At 41.9% G+C, this 12872-nt stretch overlaps 1 protein-coding gene across 18 annotated transcripts in view; it reads right to left on the bottom strand.

Moving 5' to 3' along the window:
- The window catches only part of RBFOX2 (RNA binding fox-1 homolog 2), a 274171-nt gene that overhangs the window by 139731 nt on the left and 121568 nt on the right, over positions 1-12872 (bottom strand). Inside the window, exon 1 of one of the 18 annotated variants that reach the window (XM_077914690.1) lies at positions 9783-9840. The exons of the other annotated variants lie outside the window; for them this stretch is intronic. Within the exon in view, the coding sequence (XP_077770816.1) occupies positions 9783-9797 (15 nt within the window). The 5' untranslated portion in view covers positions 9798-9840. Of the gene's footprint in view, positions 1-9782; positions 9841-12872 lie in introns of those variants that run through there. 18 annotated transcript variants of the gene reach the window in all.

Genomic DNA, 12872 nt, shown 5'->3' with positions numbered 1-12872 from the left:
CAAATGTTTGCTGATAATCACTTAGATATTACTATCCCTCAAGAAAAATTATCATATCCTCACTTCCTCCTTAAACTGCCAAAGTCAGAGATGCCTGACACAGCTGTCCCAAGGAAACCTCTGCCCATCACCCAGGTCATACTTCATCTTGAGCTATAGTTCAAAATAGCTTCTTACTTAGCCACAAGTAGTTTCTCTGGACCAATGATTTTCAGAGTATAATTTCTGGACCAGTAGCATCAGCATCATCTGATTCCCAGCCCCATATATGCATATGCATCTAAAACTCAAGAGGTGGGGCTCAGTGATCTGTAACATTCTGAAGCACTATAAATTTTGAGAACTACTTGCTCTGGCTTAAAGGTTTAAGTAATTACTCTGTTTTTCCAAGATATTTCCGGAACGATTCCATCCTGGCTCATACCCTCATTCACCTTAATCATCATCAGAAGTCCAAGACTTCCAGATGGCTCAACCCATAGAGCTTGGGCACATCTGCTCTTCTGATCCCATCACCCTCTCTTCCTGCCCTCCCAAGCCCCAGAAGTCATGAACTATCCTCAGTAAACTCTTCCACAAACTCGCTCTCTTTTCTGTGATGTTCCCTTCACCTTTCTGCTCCAAAGGAAACCTGACTGCCCGGAGAATCCTGCTTCTACTGCAGTAAAACCTCTTCTACCACTCCTTACATACCTCAGTGGGGGCAAGCAGACTCCTTGATCCCCATTACTATCTAGTGTTGGACCTTAAGGCACCCTCCTTGTTTCCCAACACCACTTCCAAACCACTTCTCTTCCTCCACCCAAACTACAGACCCTTTGGAAATAGAGATTACCTCCTCCAGCCTTGGCACAGGGCTCCCTTTATTCTTCCCTTTATTGTCTTATCTTCTTGACAACTTCAACCCCCACACAGGTGATTCACCTTGGTCAACACTTTGGCCTCCTAGCTACGTTGTTGAATCAATGTCTTTAGCACCAAATATATTTTGTCACCACTTCACCTAACCACACACCTGGCATCATATCCCAGCACTGTCATCACCAGTAACCACATCATTTCCAACACTCTCAAGCACTTCGAGCACCCCATCTTTACACCAAGTCTGCTCTCTCTGGCAGTTCTCCCACGCCACATTACTCCAACCTCCTTAAGATCTCAGGGCTACAAGTGGACCTTACTACTTTTCCACTCCCCCTCCCCCTCCTCAGGTTCTTACTTCCTTCCTATGCCAGTTTAGATTCAAGGGTCCAACACAATATATACTCTTTTTCAAAAGTCTTAATTCCTTTGCCCCCTTTTCTCTTCGTCTTACTCATCTGATAAAATCTCAACTCCTCGTCAAATGCAACTACCTACGTATTCCTCTCTAGTGTCTAAACAACAGAAGATGGATTGCCAGATAAAAATCACATAGCTGACTTGCCAGCACTCACATCAAGTTGATAACCACAGATTTTTTTTAAAATATTTTATTTATTTATTCATGAGAGACACAGAGAGGCGAGACACAGGCAGAGGGAGAAGCAGGCTCCCTGTGGGGAACCTGATGCAGGACTCAATCCCAGGACCCCGAGATCACAACCTGGGCCGAAGGCAGCTGCTCAACCACTGAGCCACCTAAGTGCCCCACATTGACCACAGATCTTAAGCCTACTACACCTCTCTAGTAAGTTCACTCTCATTTTTTGAGATGACCACTATTTCACACTATGTCCTCACTCCTCAAATCTGCAATGCTTCTCTACTCCCTACGCTGCCATTTTCAGCTTTGTTCATCTTGTATCTGTAAAGAAAGCAGACACAATCATAGGACTCCCTCTTCTGCCTGAAAACAATGCTGCCAGCTGACCTGGCTCTAAACCCACACACTCTGCCTTCCTTCCCATGAAAAACAACAAACTGCTTCTGGCTCTGTCTAAGGCCAGTCCTCTGCTGTGTGCTGGGTATAACACAGTCTGGTCCTGCCGTTAGTTTCTTTCTTTTCAGCATCCTCAATCTCTTCCCCACTACTGGCTCTTTCCTACTGACATAAAACATGCCTTAATATCACCTATCTTTTAAAAATCTCCCCTTGAGTGTTGTAGGTAAGTGATGAATCACTGAATTCTACTCTAGAAACCAATATTGCACTGTATGTTAACTAAGTAAAATTTAAATTAAAAAGTCCTTACCAAAAAAAGAAAAAGAACAAATATATGAATTCATTGCCATAAAAATTAGAGTATTAGAGATAAATAAAAGCTCAAGCTCACGTTGACCCTGGTGTTGTCATTTTTATCTCATTTATCCTCACTAGAGGCAAACACTATGAGTTTTGTGTGTGTATTTTTCTAGGTTTTTTTGGAGGATATATAGGCATCTATAGAAAAATATATATATTACTTTTTTAAAAATTAAAAAAATAAAAATCTTCCCTTGAACCCAAATACCCATCCAGTCCCTGCCTCAATTCTCTACCCCATTCTACAACTAGACATTCATTGTCTCAACAGCCTCATCTACCAATTAACAACCCAACCCATTCCAACTGGCTTTCTTATCTCTGTCATTCCAACTGAAAGAGCTCTTACCAAGTTCACCAATAAACAACATCCTACCAGGCCAATGACAAATTATTTGGTCTTCAATGATCCAAACCCAGTACTTTCCTCTCCAGAGTCTATGATACCACATACTTGCCTTGTCTCCCTCCTACCCTAACCCAATTCTCAGTATCCTCAGACCACTCCTGAAATGCCCTAGGCTTTGGGCATCTTCCCTAGTTATGGTTTTCACCAAGACTTTAAATAAGCACAGATGAATCTCAACCTTTACAACCCCAGCTCAAACCTCTCTGAGCTCCAGACTCCTATCAGATTGCCACTGAACTTCTCCACCTGGATGTCAAACAGAGATCTCAAATTTAACAAGTTCAAATTATAAGTACTGTTTTTTCTGTGGACTCTGTTCTAAGGTAACCTGTCCATCTTCATTCTTCAACACAAAGCTGAATAACCCAGACTCCTCTTTCTCACCACATAGACAAGCCATTTTTAGTCCTATCATACTGTGCTCCAGAGTCTAAACCAGCACCTCATGCTTTGCCTCCAGCAACAGTTTCTTGACCTCCCTTGTCACTTTCCCCAAAGAAAGCCACCCTCCTGCTTAAAATCTCCTGTTAGTGTCCGTTTTAACTGAATCTCTAGCATGGGGAATGATCTGGCCCCCACCTACCTCTCTGGCTTGTCGTCCCATAACCTTTTGTTCTCTATATTCCAACCACATCATCCCTCTTTCTGTCCTTTGCATTCCCCAAACTCATTCCTTTCCAGGGACTCTGTATCTACTACTCCTTTTGCTTATAATGCTTTCCTCCCGCATTTTGACAGGATGAAGTTAATCATTCCTATTCCACCCTAGCTAAAGCATTCAGGGTCATATTTGTTTACATGTTTACAGTTTTATTTTCCCAATTAAGAATTAAGAACTCTTTATGGGAAAGATCTTTGTCTTGTTCAGGCTCTTTCCCTTAGAAAGATCCCTTAGAAAGTGATCAGCACACTGTCATCAATAAATGTGCTAACCACTGGAGTCTGTTATTAATATAATCATTTGTTTAACCCCTTACAGTTTTCTGAGCTTTTAAAATATGCATCAAACCAATGTCACCCATAATATAAATATAAATTCTCCAATAGTAATAGAAACCTCTTACTATCTTTCTAATATACAAATCTGATCATACCTGATCCTGCTTAAAATCCATCAATGGTTCCTTCCTGGAATAAACAAGCAAACATCTTACACTGTTCAGCATTTGGCCTCCACAATTTTAAATTTTCATCCACCACTATTCCACTCATTACACACATACAAGCCACATGGAATTACATATGGCTCCCAAACATACACACTATCCCACTAATCACCAAAATCTACTATTCACCCACTCTGCCTGCTGTCTCCACCTCTTTAACAGGAGAATTCTTTGAATTCCTAGATGCTGCCAGTGTATTTCATTCTCTCTTCCTGCCACAATTTTACCTTGATTTTCCTAGCATGCTGGTTTTTCTCCTAAAGAACCAGCTCTCCAGAACCTTGTTCCCTATTTCCCTTGAGGGCTGATTCATTTCCTACAAGGCATTAACTTCTCTTCTTGCTATTTTCTGCCATTTTTTTAGGCTATTCTCATCTTAAGACACTATCATGCCTGCATGCAGATTTCTCGCAAATTTATAGCTTACACCTGGATTTTCCCTTGTATTTCCAGACCTAGGTAGCCAACTAGCTAAGCTGAATTTCCCCCTGCACAAAGTTACCCCAAAATACTAAATCCAAATCAAACCCATGTCCCTTTCTGCTTCCCTCCTTCAAAAACCCTGGTCCTTTCTCAACTCTGGACAACATCTCATCAACTTTTTTTTTAAGATTTATTTATTTAGGGGCACCTGGTGGCTCAGTCAGTTAATCCAACTCTTGGTTTTGTCTCAGGTCATGATCTTAGGGTCCTGGGATCAAGATCAATGGCCGGCTCTGTGCCTAGCATGGAGTCTGTTTCTCCCTTTCCTTCTGCTCCTCCCCTTACTTGCTCTCTCTCAAATAAGTAAATCTTTTTAAAAGGTTTTATTTATTTATTTGAGAGAAAAAGAGAAAGAGAGGGAGCGCACATGGCTGGGAGGGAAGAGCAGAGGGAGAGAATCCTCAAGTGGACTCCCCTCTGAGAGCCCCCATCCTGTCAGTTGTACCCTGGGCACATCTCTCACAGGTCCACTGGTCTCTGGCACAGGCTGCCCTTACCTTTCTCTGCCACTTCCACTATTACACACCAACACTTTGCCTCTCTCTGCACTCTTACTCCCCTCTAATCTGTGCAGGTATCTTTTTTAAAAAACAAATCTAATTATCAACTCCACTTCAGCCTACTCCCAATCCTACTCAAAATCTTTTAATGGCTTTTCACTGCCAAGTATCTATTCACAGGATCTGGCCTGGCCTCCAGTGTTATCTGAACTGTTTCTACATTTTGTGGTAACTTAATTCACTATTCAGTCTAGTTCTCTTGCTGTATAGACCAATTAGAATGGCAAAGCTGTGACCAAAAGTGAGCATTAAAAGACTAGCCTGGAGACACAAGGGTGGCTCAGATAGTTAAGCGTCCAACTACTGATTTTGGTTCAGGTCATGATCTCAGGGTCCTGAGATCTAGTTCTACCTCAAACTTTGCGCTCAGTGGGGAGTCTGTTTGAGATTCCCTTTCTCCCTTGCCCTCTGCCTTTCCCTCGCCAAAAAAGAAGAAAGCTCATGCTAGAAAAGTCATACATTGGCAAATGGTTTTAACGGGACCAAAAACTCTGTCTTCTGACTCACAGCCATCGGTGTGATCACAGCGACTTCCATGTTTTAGGATAAAGCCATCAGTTACAGTGACTTTATTTTAAAATGGTGGATCATTTTTCTTTTTTTTTTTAAGAAAAAATTTTTTAAAAGATTTTATTTATTTATTCATAGAGATGCAGAGAGAGAGAGAGAGGCAGAGACACAGGTAGAGAGAGAAGCAGGCTCCATGCAGAGAGCCCGACGCGGGACTCGATCCAGGGTCTTCAGGATCACGCCCTGGGCTGCAGGCGGCGCTAAACCACTACGCCACCGGGGCTGCCCGGTGGATCATTTTTCTGAGAGGACTCCATTAATATTCCCAAGAACTAACCACATTCTTTTCACAACCTGGACACCAAGGTATATACAGCTAAGTGACTTGTCTCAAGGAATTAATGGATATGGAAACAGAATTCAGGGTACCTTATTTTTGTTTCTCTAGTCTAGCCCATAGCATGCTAAATGGCAGCAGTGATAAACTGAACACCATTGAACAAATAAAAAAAGATGTAATGTGTGGCACAGTAAACTCTGAGGCCAGACAGACCAGGGCTCAAATCCTACCTCTGCTAACTGTCAATTGTGTGACTTTAGCAGGTTACTAAAGTTGCTGCTTTCCCATCTGTAAAATGAAGCTAATGGCCAACTCCCAGGCGTGCTGAGGACTAAATGAGGTAGACGCCTAACATATATGTTACCACTCAATAAACAGTTAAAGTAAATGAACAAAAACATCAGCTTCTCCCAAAAGAGGAGAGTGTGAAAGGAAAAACAGCTATAGAGTCAAGACTGATGGGACTGCGCTTCCAGCAATGCCGTTTATTGTCATGTGCTCTGTCTCTTTCCTCACATGTACAATAGAGACAGTGATGCTCAGCCCTTAGCACTGCTGTGAGGATGAAACAAGATAACATCTAAAAGCATTTTCTTAAGTGAATAGCATCATACAAAAATCATTATTATCTGTGTACACACGCTCACTACTGCTGTGTTCTAAATGCTTTAAGGGCATGAGAAGTCTTTAATCATCTTTGTCTTCATACCAGCTGGTAGCATAGTCCTCTGCCCATCAGAGGCATCCGTTAAATGTCAGCTGAGCTGAGTTATTAAGAACAGGGCTGAACTATGACAAAACAGTTTAAAATGAAATCCACAAGTTCATCCATTGAGAATATGGGTAAGAGAGCCTGGAACCAGTCTAGCTAAGATCAGCTAGACAGGGAGAACACTTCCTAATTTCTGGGAATTTAAATAAATGGTCTATAATTTTGTTTACTGGATATAAATTGTATAATCATCAAACAAGTTCCCTCACTACAGGAATTATGTGCCCCCCTCTTCCTTACCTTCCCCTCCCCCTTCACTCCACCCTCCTTCCTGTTTCAGGCCATGAAGGAGAGAGAGAGAATATAAAGGACAAAAGCAATGCTTAACAGTATTGTAACCCTCCACACATATACCAGAAAAAAAAAAAAAGGCTGAGAAAAAAAACAACGGGGATGTTGTCTATCAAGAGGCAACTTTAACAAGGGTTCTCTAATCACAGGTTCTTAAAATACTGATTGAGGGGAGATATTTCACATGAAACGAGTTTGTGTTTATCGGAGTTCTCCCTACACAAAGACATCCTTAATTTGCTAGAGGAAATGTTCTAGGGTGGTAAGCAGTCTGTTCATGCAAAAGTTCAAAGCAAAAAGTTTAGCTTGTGCCAGTTATTCACTGAGCATCTACTATGTGCCATACCCCACACTTAGCATACTTCTTAGATGATCTTGAATTCTCTCACAATAATCCCATGTGATAGGTACTATTTTCCCTATGGGACAGATGAAGAAATCGAGGTTCAGAGGTTAATTTGTTCATAGCCACACCACCAAAAATGACAGAGGTAGGATTTATGCCCAGCCACATCTCAAAACCCATATTCTTGGCGCCATACCATGCTGTCTACTGATGCTACCAAAGTCTTTTAAAAGGAAGGGGACTCAACAGGAAAGCAGGGTGAAGACCTGGCAGAGACATATACAGAGAGCACAAGATGGCATTCCACCACCTTGTTCTAGACACATAGAAGCAAATTAAGGAATCACATCTAACCGCACAAACCAAAATGCCTGGATGAGCTCTAACTTTTAGTCCTCAGAATCTTCAGAAACTATTCTTCAGGTTCTAAGGATGTCCATACCACTCAGAGGAACTGACAACAACACTGTTGAGTAATTCTTCTAGAACCCTGAGAAACAGTACCTGTAACTCACTGCTGGTATCAAACCAAGCAGGCAGAAGAGATGATTATGTTGCACAGCTTTCTCGTGCTTACGAGGACCCAAATGTTCTTACACAACTGGGTGTCCTTCTGGCATATGTACTGCTACATAAATTCACACAGACCCAGGGCATTAGAAGAGGTTCTATTATCTTATGGACGTAGAAAGTGAGGCTCAAACAAGGATTGCCCAACATCACATGGATGGGCACTGGCCTAGACCAAACTCTGATCTCCCATTCCTTGGTCAGTAAATTTTCCCCACTGTACCTCCTCAATGCTTCCCCACATCTTACACAACCACCGAGCTGTCCTCTATATCTGGGTGTTATGCAGCTCTGGCTCCTTCTGGACATTTTCACTGAATTCAATGTGTTGGGCACTGGGAGAGATGATGCAGATAAGAATTAAAGAGAGAGGGGTGACACACATCTTGCCCTTTGGACAGTGCTACTCAAATTTCAGGTGTCATGGTTCATATAGACAATTGTTATATTTTTAAGGCACAAAGTGGCAAACTAGAATGAATGAATGCATTCAAATGACCAGGGGAATCCTGGGCCCCACCTGGCTGCTCCAAGGATGGAGGAGAATAATTATGTTGGCATATGTGCATCTCAGTCCAACATCCAGTACTGTGGTTGGGAAGCTCTGTTCTAATAAGCACAGGGGACAGAGACGAATTTACAAATAACTATAAGCACAAAGAAAGAGACTGAGAAGACTGTCACTGTCTGCTCTCATCAAACATAAGTGAGTAGAAATGAGATCAATTCAATCTGCTTCCTTTCATAATTCATCTTCCAAACAAATCAAGACCAAATAACTCATCCTTCCTCTGGTCGACAGATAACTGATCAGTCCCACCAAGAAGGCTGCAAAGACCCTTGACAGATGCCTTGCTCATAGTAAGCTAAAGACTACTTAAAGCACATAAAGTGTGTCAGAAAGTTCTTTGACTTCTTACAAACACTAGAAAAATAAACCAATAAGAGGAGGAAATTACATTTCAAGGTCATATTCAAATATGAAGGGAGAAGCAGGAAAAGAAGCCCCTCCCAAAACACATACACACAAACACATCACATCCCCTCTGTGACCAAGCTCCATCTCCAGAAACCTAGTTAAAATTCTGCCTTCTGATATTTATAAATTTAGTCAGCCTGAGCCAAGTAGGTTTCTGCAATTCCAGACATCTAGGCTGAAGGGCAAAGGGCAAAGTGAAACTTTCAAAAGCTGGCTAGTAGCCAAGGGCATCACGTCGAGGAGGCTCCCTTAGCAACACACAACAGCTGTCTGCTCAAGAGAGGGTGCCGCCATCTTTGCAAGGGGCTATAGATGCTCTTATTTTCACAACTAAAAGCAAGGTTTTTTTCCTTGTATTATTTTCCCAGTCATTCCCCTAAAAGTTATCACATCTCACAATTTAAAAACCTCTCCAATCCCAACCTTTCCTCTTCATCGCAAATTACATCATAGTTAACAATAAATTTAAATAATGTAAAGTATTAGTTCTTGGCAAATATAAAATGCTTTATAATGTCTCGTTATTAATTACTATTCTAGTTTCTGTAGACTTGGTTTCTAACTACAAGCAAGTCACTCTGTGTGATTTAATTACTTCCCTCATAAAATCTTCATAACAACAGTGACCTACTTCATAAGACTATTGTGAAGGACAATAAAAATTATTAGATAAAAACTTATAAAAGCTTATTCCTAATTAAGAATCACACCACCATCTGGCTTTCAATACCTAAAGAGATGGTTTGATTATCAAAGGCAGTGCCCCCAAAACAAACACAGGTGGATCCTGACCCACCAGGAAGACTGCAGCTCCTGGAACGGCTGGCTCCTTTTGCCTGCCCCATCTGCCTTCTCCAACCCTACCAAGCCCAGAGGATGACACCGCACTGGGAGCTCACCCTTGGGCCTAAGTCTAACAAGATAAACAACATTTTAAAAAAACAAAACAAAAACAAACCCAACCAATGTCACAATCACTGCTAGGTTTCAAGAACCTAACACCTGGGAGTAGAAAGGGATGGGGCTGCCTGCGCTCTGAGAGGAAGGCCATTTGTGCTGGAGCCGAACCTCGCAGCTTTCCACTCCTTATATGTGCAAGTGCAAGCCCTCACCCACAGCACTCCGTACTCACCCAGAGGTACATCATGTCAGACCGGGCTGCTCAAACTCAGCGGCCAGTTGATCCTGGACTGCAAAAAGGCACTTCAGTGAACTGTAGGAAAGGAGGTGCCAGGCTGGGGGGGGCGGGGGGCTGCAAGGGTTCGGGGTGGGGAGAGACCCCCCCCAAATCACTTGAGTTTAAAAATCTACCACGACCGGTCTTCTCCCCCCTCCTCCCTCCTCTCCAGCTGACTGTTCTGTTGTTCTCTCTCCTCCCTCTCCCCCTCCCTCTCCTCCTCCCTCTCTCCTTCTCCCTCTCTCTGGGAGTTCCCAGCCCCGTGTGTCTGAACCAGAGTGTACAGCACTCTCTCTTTGCCTTCAGGGAATCTCTCCGTCATTCTACTTCTAGAAACACAATCATCACTCACAGAGATTACTGCAAAAGGCAGGGATGGGCGGAGCTAGTAATAAACCACCAGCACCAGTTTCTAATGCTAGACACAAACTAGTTTAAGACAAGTTCTTTAAATATGAATGAAGCAATGAAAAAAATTCTGCCCTCCAAGAAGATGAAGAGTTGAGTCAAGTTTCCCTTCTGTCCAATCCTTCTGGAGCCTCCTCAGAAGCCACGCAGGAACACAGAACCTGCTCAGAGCCTGTATTTCCTCCCTGCAATGCTGGCCTATGCCACTCTTCTAAATAATTCTAAATTTAAAACAGAAGAAAAAATTACATATAAACTCAAATAGGCTTTTATCTTTTTTATTACTGTTGCCCTAATTCAAATCAACACAGCCTCCTTTCTGAAGAGAGAGAAGACAAGCAAGGGTTTAGAGTCACATGGATTCTGAGCCCTTAGCATGTTGCAGATTCTTTACTAGGCAAGAGGACAGCACAGGGGACAAAGCATGGGTTTGGAAGCTGAATTTACAATTATTATTATCACGGACTAGGGAAAATTATTTAACAAGACTAGGCCCTGTTTCCTCAACCAAAAACTGTATTTAGTACTCTTTGTAGAGTTGTCGTAGTTAGATCAAATGATAGAACCATGTAAACTATCTGACAAGTTCCTGGTGACCTGTTTCTTCATATAGTGTAGTTCAGACACTCAATAAGGGCTTCAGATATGCCAAGTATATTTTGATCCATTATGTTCAACGGTGAACAACAAGCATCATCAAATCATCTGTCCTGGTGGTTTTTATTCAGAAAATAGCTGACTCCTCCATACACCAGAGTGCATGCTCTCTCCTTACTTCCCACCCATTGCTGCAAACTCAAATCCAAAAACCCACCCTGGCTGCACGGGACCCCTCCCTCCTCTGCAAGCCTGGTGTTTGTAACATGGCTTTCATCACATCTGCCAGTTACTGCTACATTCCTGTACCTACCAATCTTAACGCCTTGATCCACATGTATCTGGGGGGACCCATCTATTTTTGGCCATGAGGTCTTTTGCATGATACCTAACACACAGTGAGTGCATACATTCTCAAAGCGTTCCGTGTTTGGGGGAATATTTCACTCCTTTAACTCGTTGAAAAAAAACAACATGAAACCAAAAAAAAAAAAAAAAAAAAAAAGGAGGCTACCATCTTCCAGCTGCCTCAGGGTTCTGTTCCCCTCAGACATGTTGAAACAGCTCTCTCCTGCCTGTAAAATCTCCCAGAAAGGTCTACAAGCCTCACCCTTAAGGCAGGCCTTGTGCAGGTATAGGTTCACTTGCTTCCCCCCTCCCTCATTCTTCCCCATTGTAATGCCCCTGTATTAGCCATCTGCTACAGAATTCCTTTTACTCTTAGGGTAGAAGTCAAGGCACTTCTCCCTTTCCTCCTTGCTCTGTGCCTTCTGCCAGAGAGCTTATAATAAATACCTTTTCTCTCCTTCCACCTTAAACTACCAGCTCATTTAAACTTGGAGAGGTGGGGCAGGTATTCTTGGCCTCACCCAAACCTTTTCTTTTTCTTTATGCAGAACCTCTCTGCTTCCTCTGATGGCAAGATTACCTCACTTCCAGTATAAAAGAGGAATAAGAACTTCCAAGTCTCAACTTGAGACAGCCTTTTTTTTAAAATGGGAAAACAAATCTTGACTTTCTATAAATTGTTACATCCATAATAAATTTTTATATAAAACTTTCCCCTCTAGTCTCATAGCCCATGCCCTAAATCTTAGGTCAAAGACCTCCCTATACTCGGTTCTTAATAACTATATTAAAAATCACACTGTTAAGCCATTACAGTCCTTCCAAACTCTTTGAAAACACAAAATTGATTCATTCATTCTTAACCAAGTATCAAAGGAACAAATACAATAGAATGTCACATATTGTCACTTTATGGTATTATCTTTTAATCAAGTTTGGGATGGGATAAAGACATCCCTACTCTCCTGGAGCAAAATAAGAGAAAAACACACAGGGAAAAGAGGTCCTTGACATGAAATAAGAACAGTTCAAATATGTCACCAAAATCCAAAAACAACCTCCAAAACACTCATAAGTGGACCCGTTATAAACTCTGGAACCACAGGGAGAGTTAATAAATTCCTACTCTAAATGCTTTTCCTTTTCAGATCATAATTTTAAAAACTGGGTAAACAGTTTGGTAGGAAATCAAATTCTTCTGTGTTTTCTTCACATACATCAAAACAACTCGCAAACCCCCAAGCAAGCTAAGCGAGCCTTCCTTATTCATGCTCCTATGCATCCACATTTCCCTACCTTTAAAAAAAAAAAAAAAAAAAAAAAGGAAGAAAAGGAAACAAAGAGGTTGAAGGAAAAATCTCTCAAATAGTCAAAGTCAAACGAGGAAACTTATGCTTGATAGCTACGTGGGATTCAGATTAAGAGACACAAAATTGTAACAATTCCACACTATGAAGACACTCTGAAAAGGATCACAGTCTTATCTATCACCTACAGGATTAGGATGCACACATACTTCATTCTCTCAGGAGAACATTTTATCAGAATCCACCACTGTACTCTGAAGCTTATCGGCCTGTCTATTAGTTCAGAGGAGAAGGACATGTGGACTGGAACGTCCGAGAAAGAAATGTCCTAGGGAGGGCCTACAGAGGAAGTCTGGCATGCTTGCTAGAAAGAAAAATCCGATTA

This window comes from Canis aureus, chromosome 11 (genome assembly GCF_053574225.1).
Source record: "Canis aureus isolate CA01 chromosome 11, VMU_Caureus_v.1.0, whole genome shotgun sequence".
Taxonomy (NCBI): Eukaryota; Metazoa; Chordata; class Mammalia; order Carnivora; family Canidae; genus Canis; species Canis aureus.
Note: the sequence above shows the minus strand (reverse complement) of the source record. Positions and strands in the feature narration are given on the sequence as shown.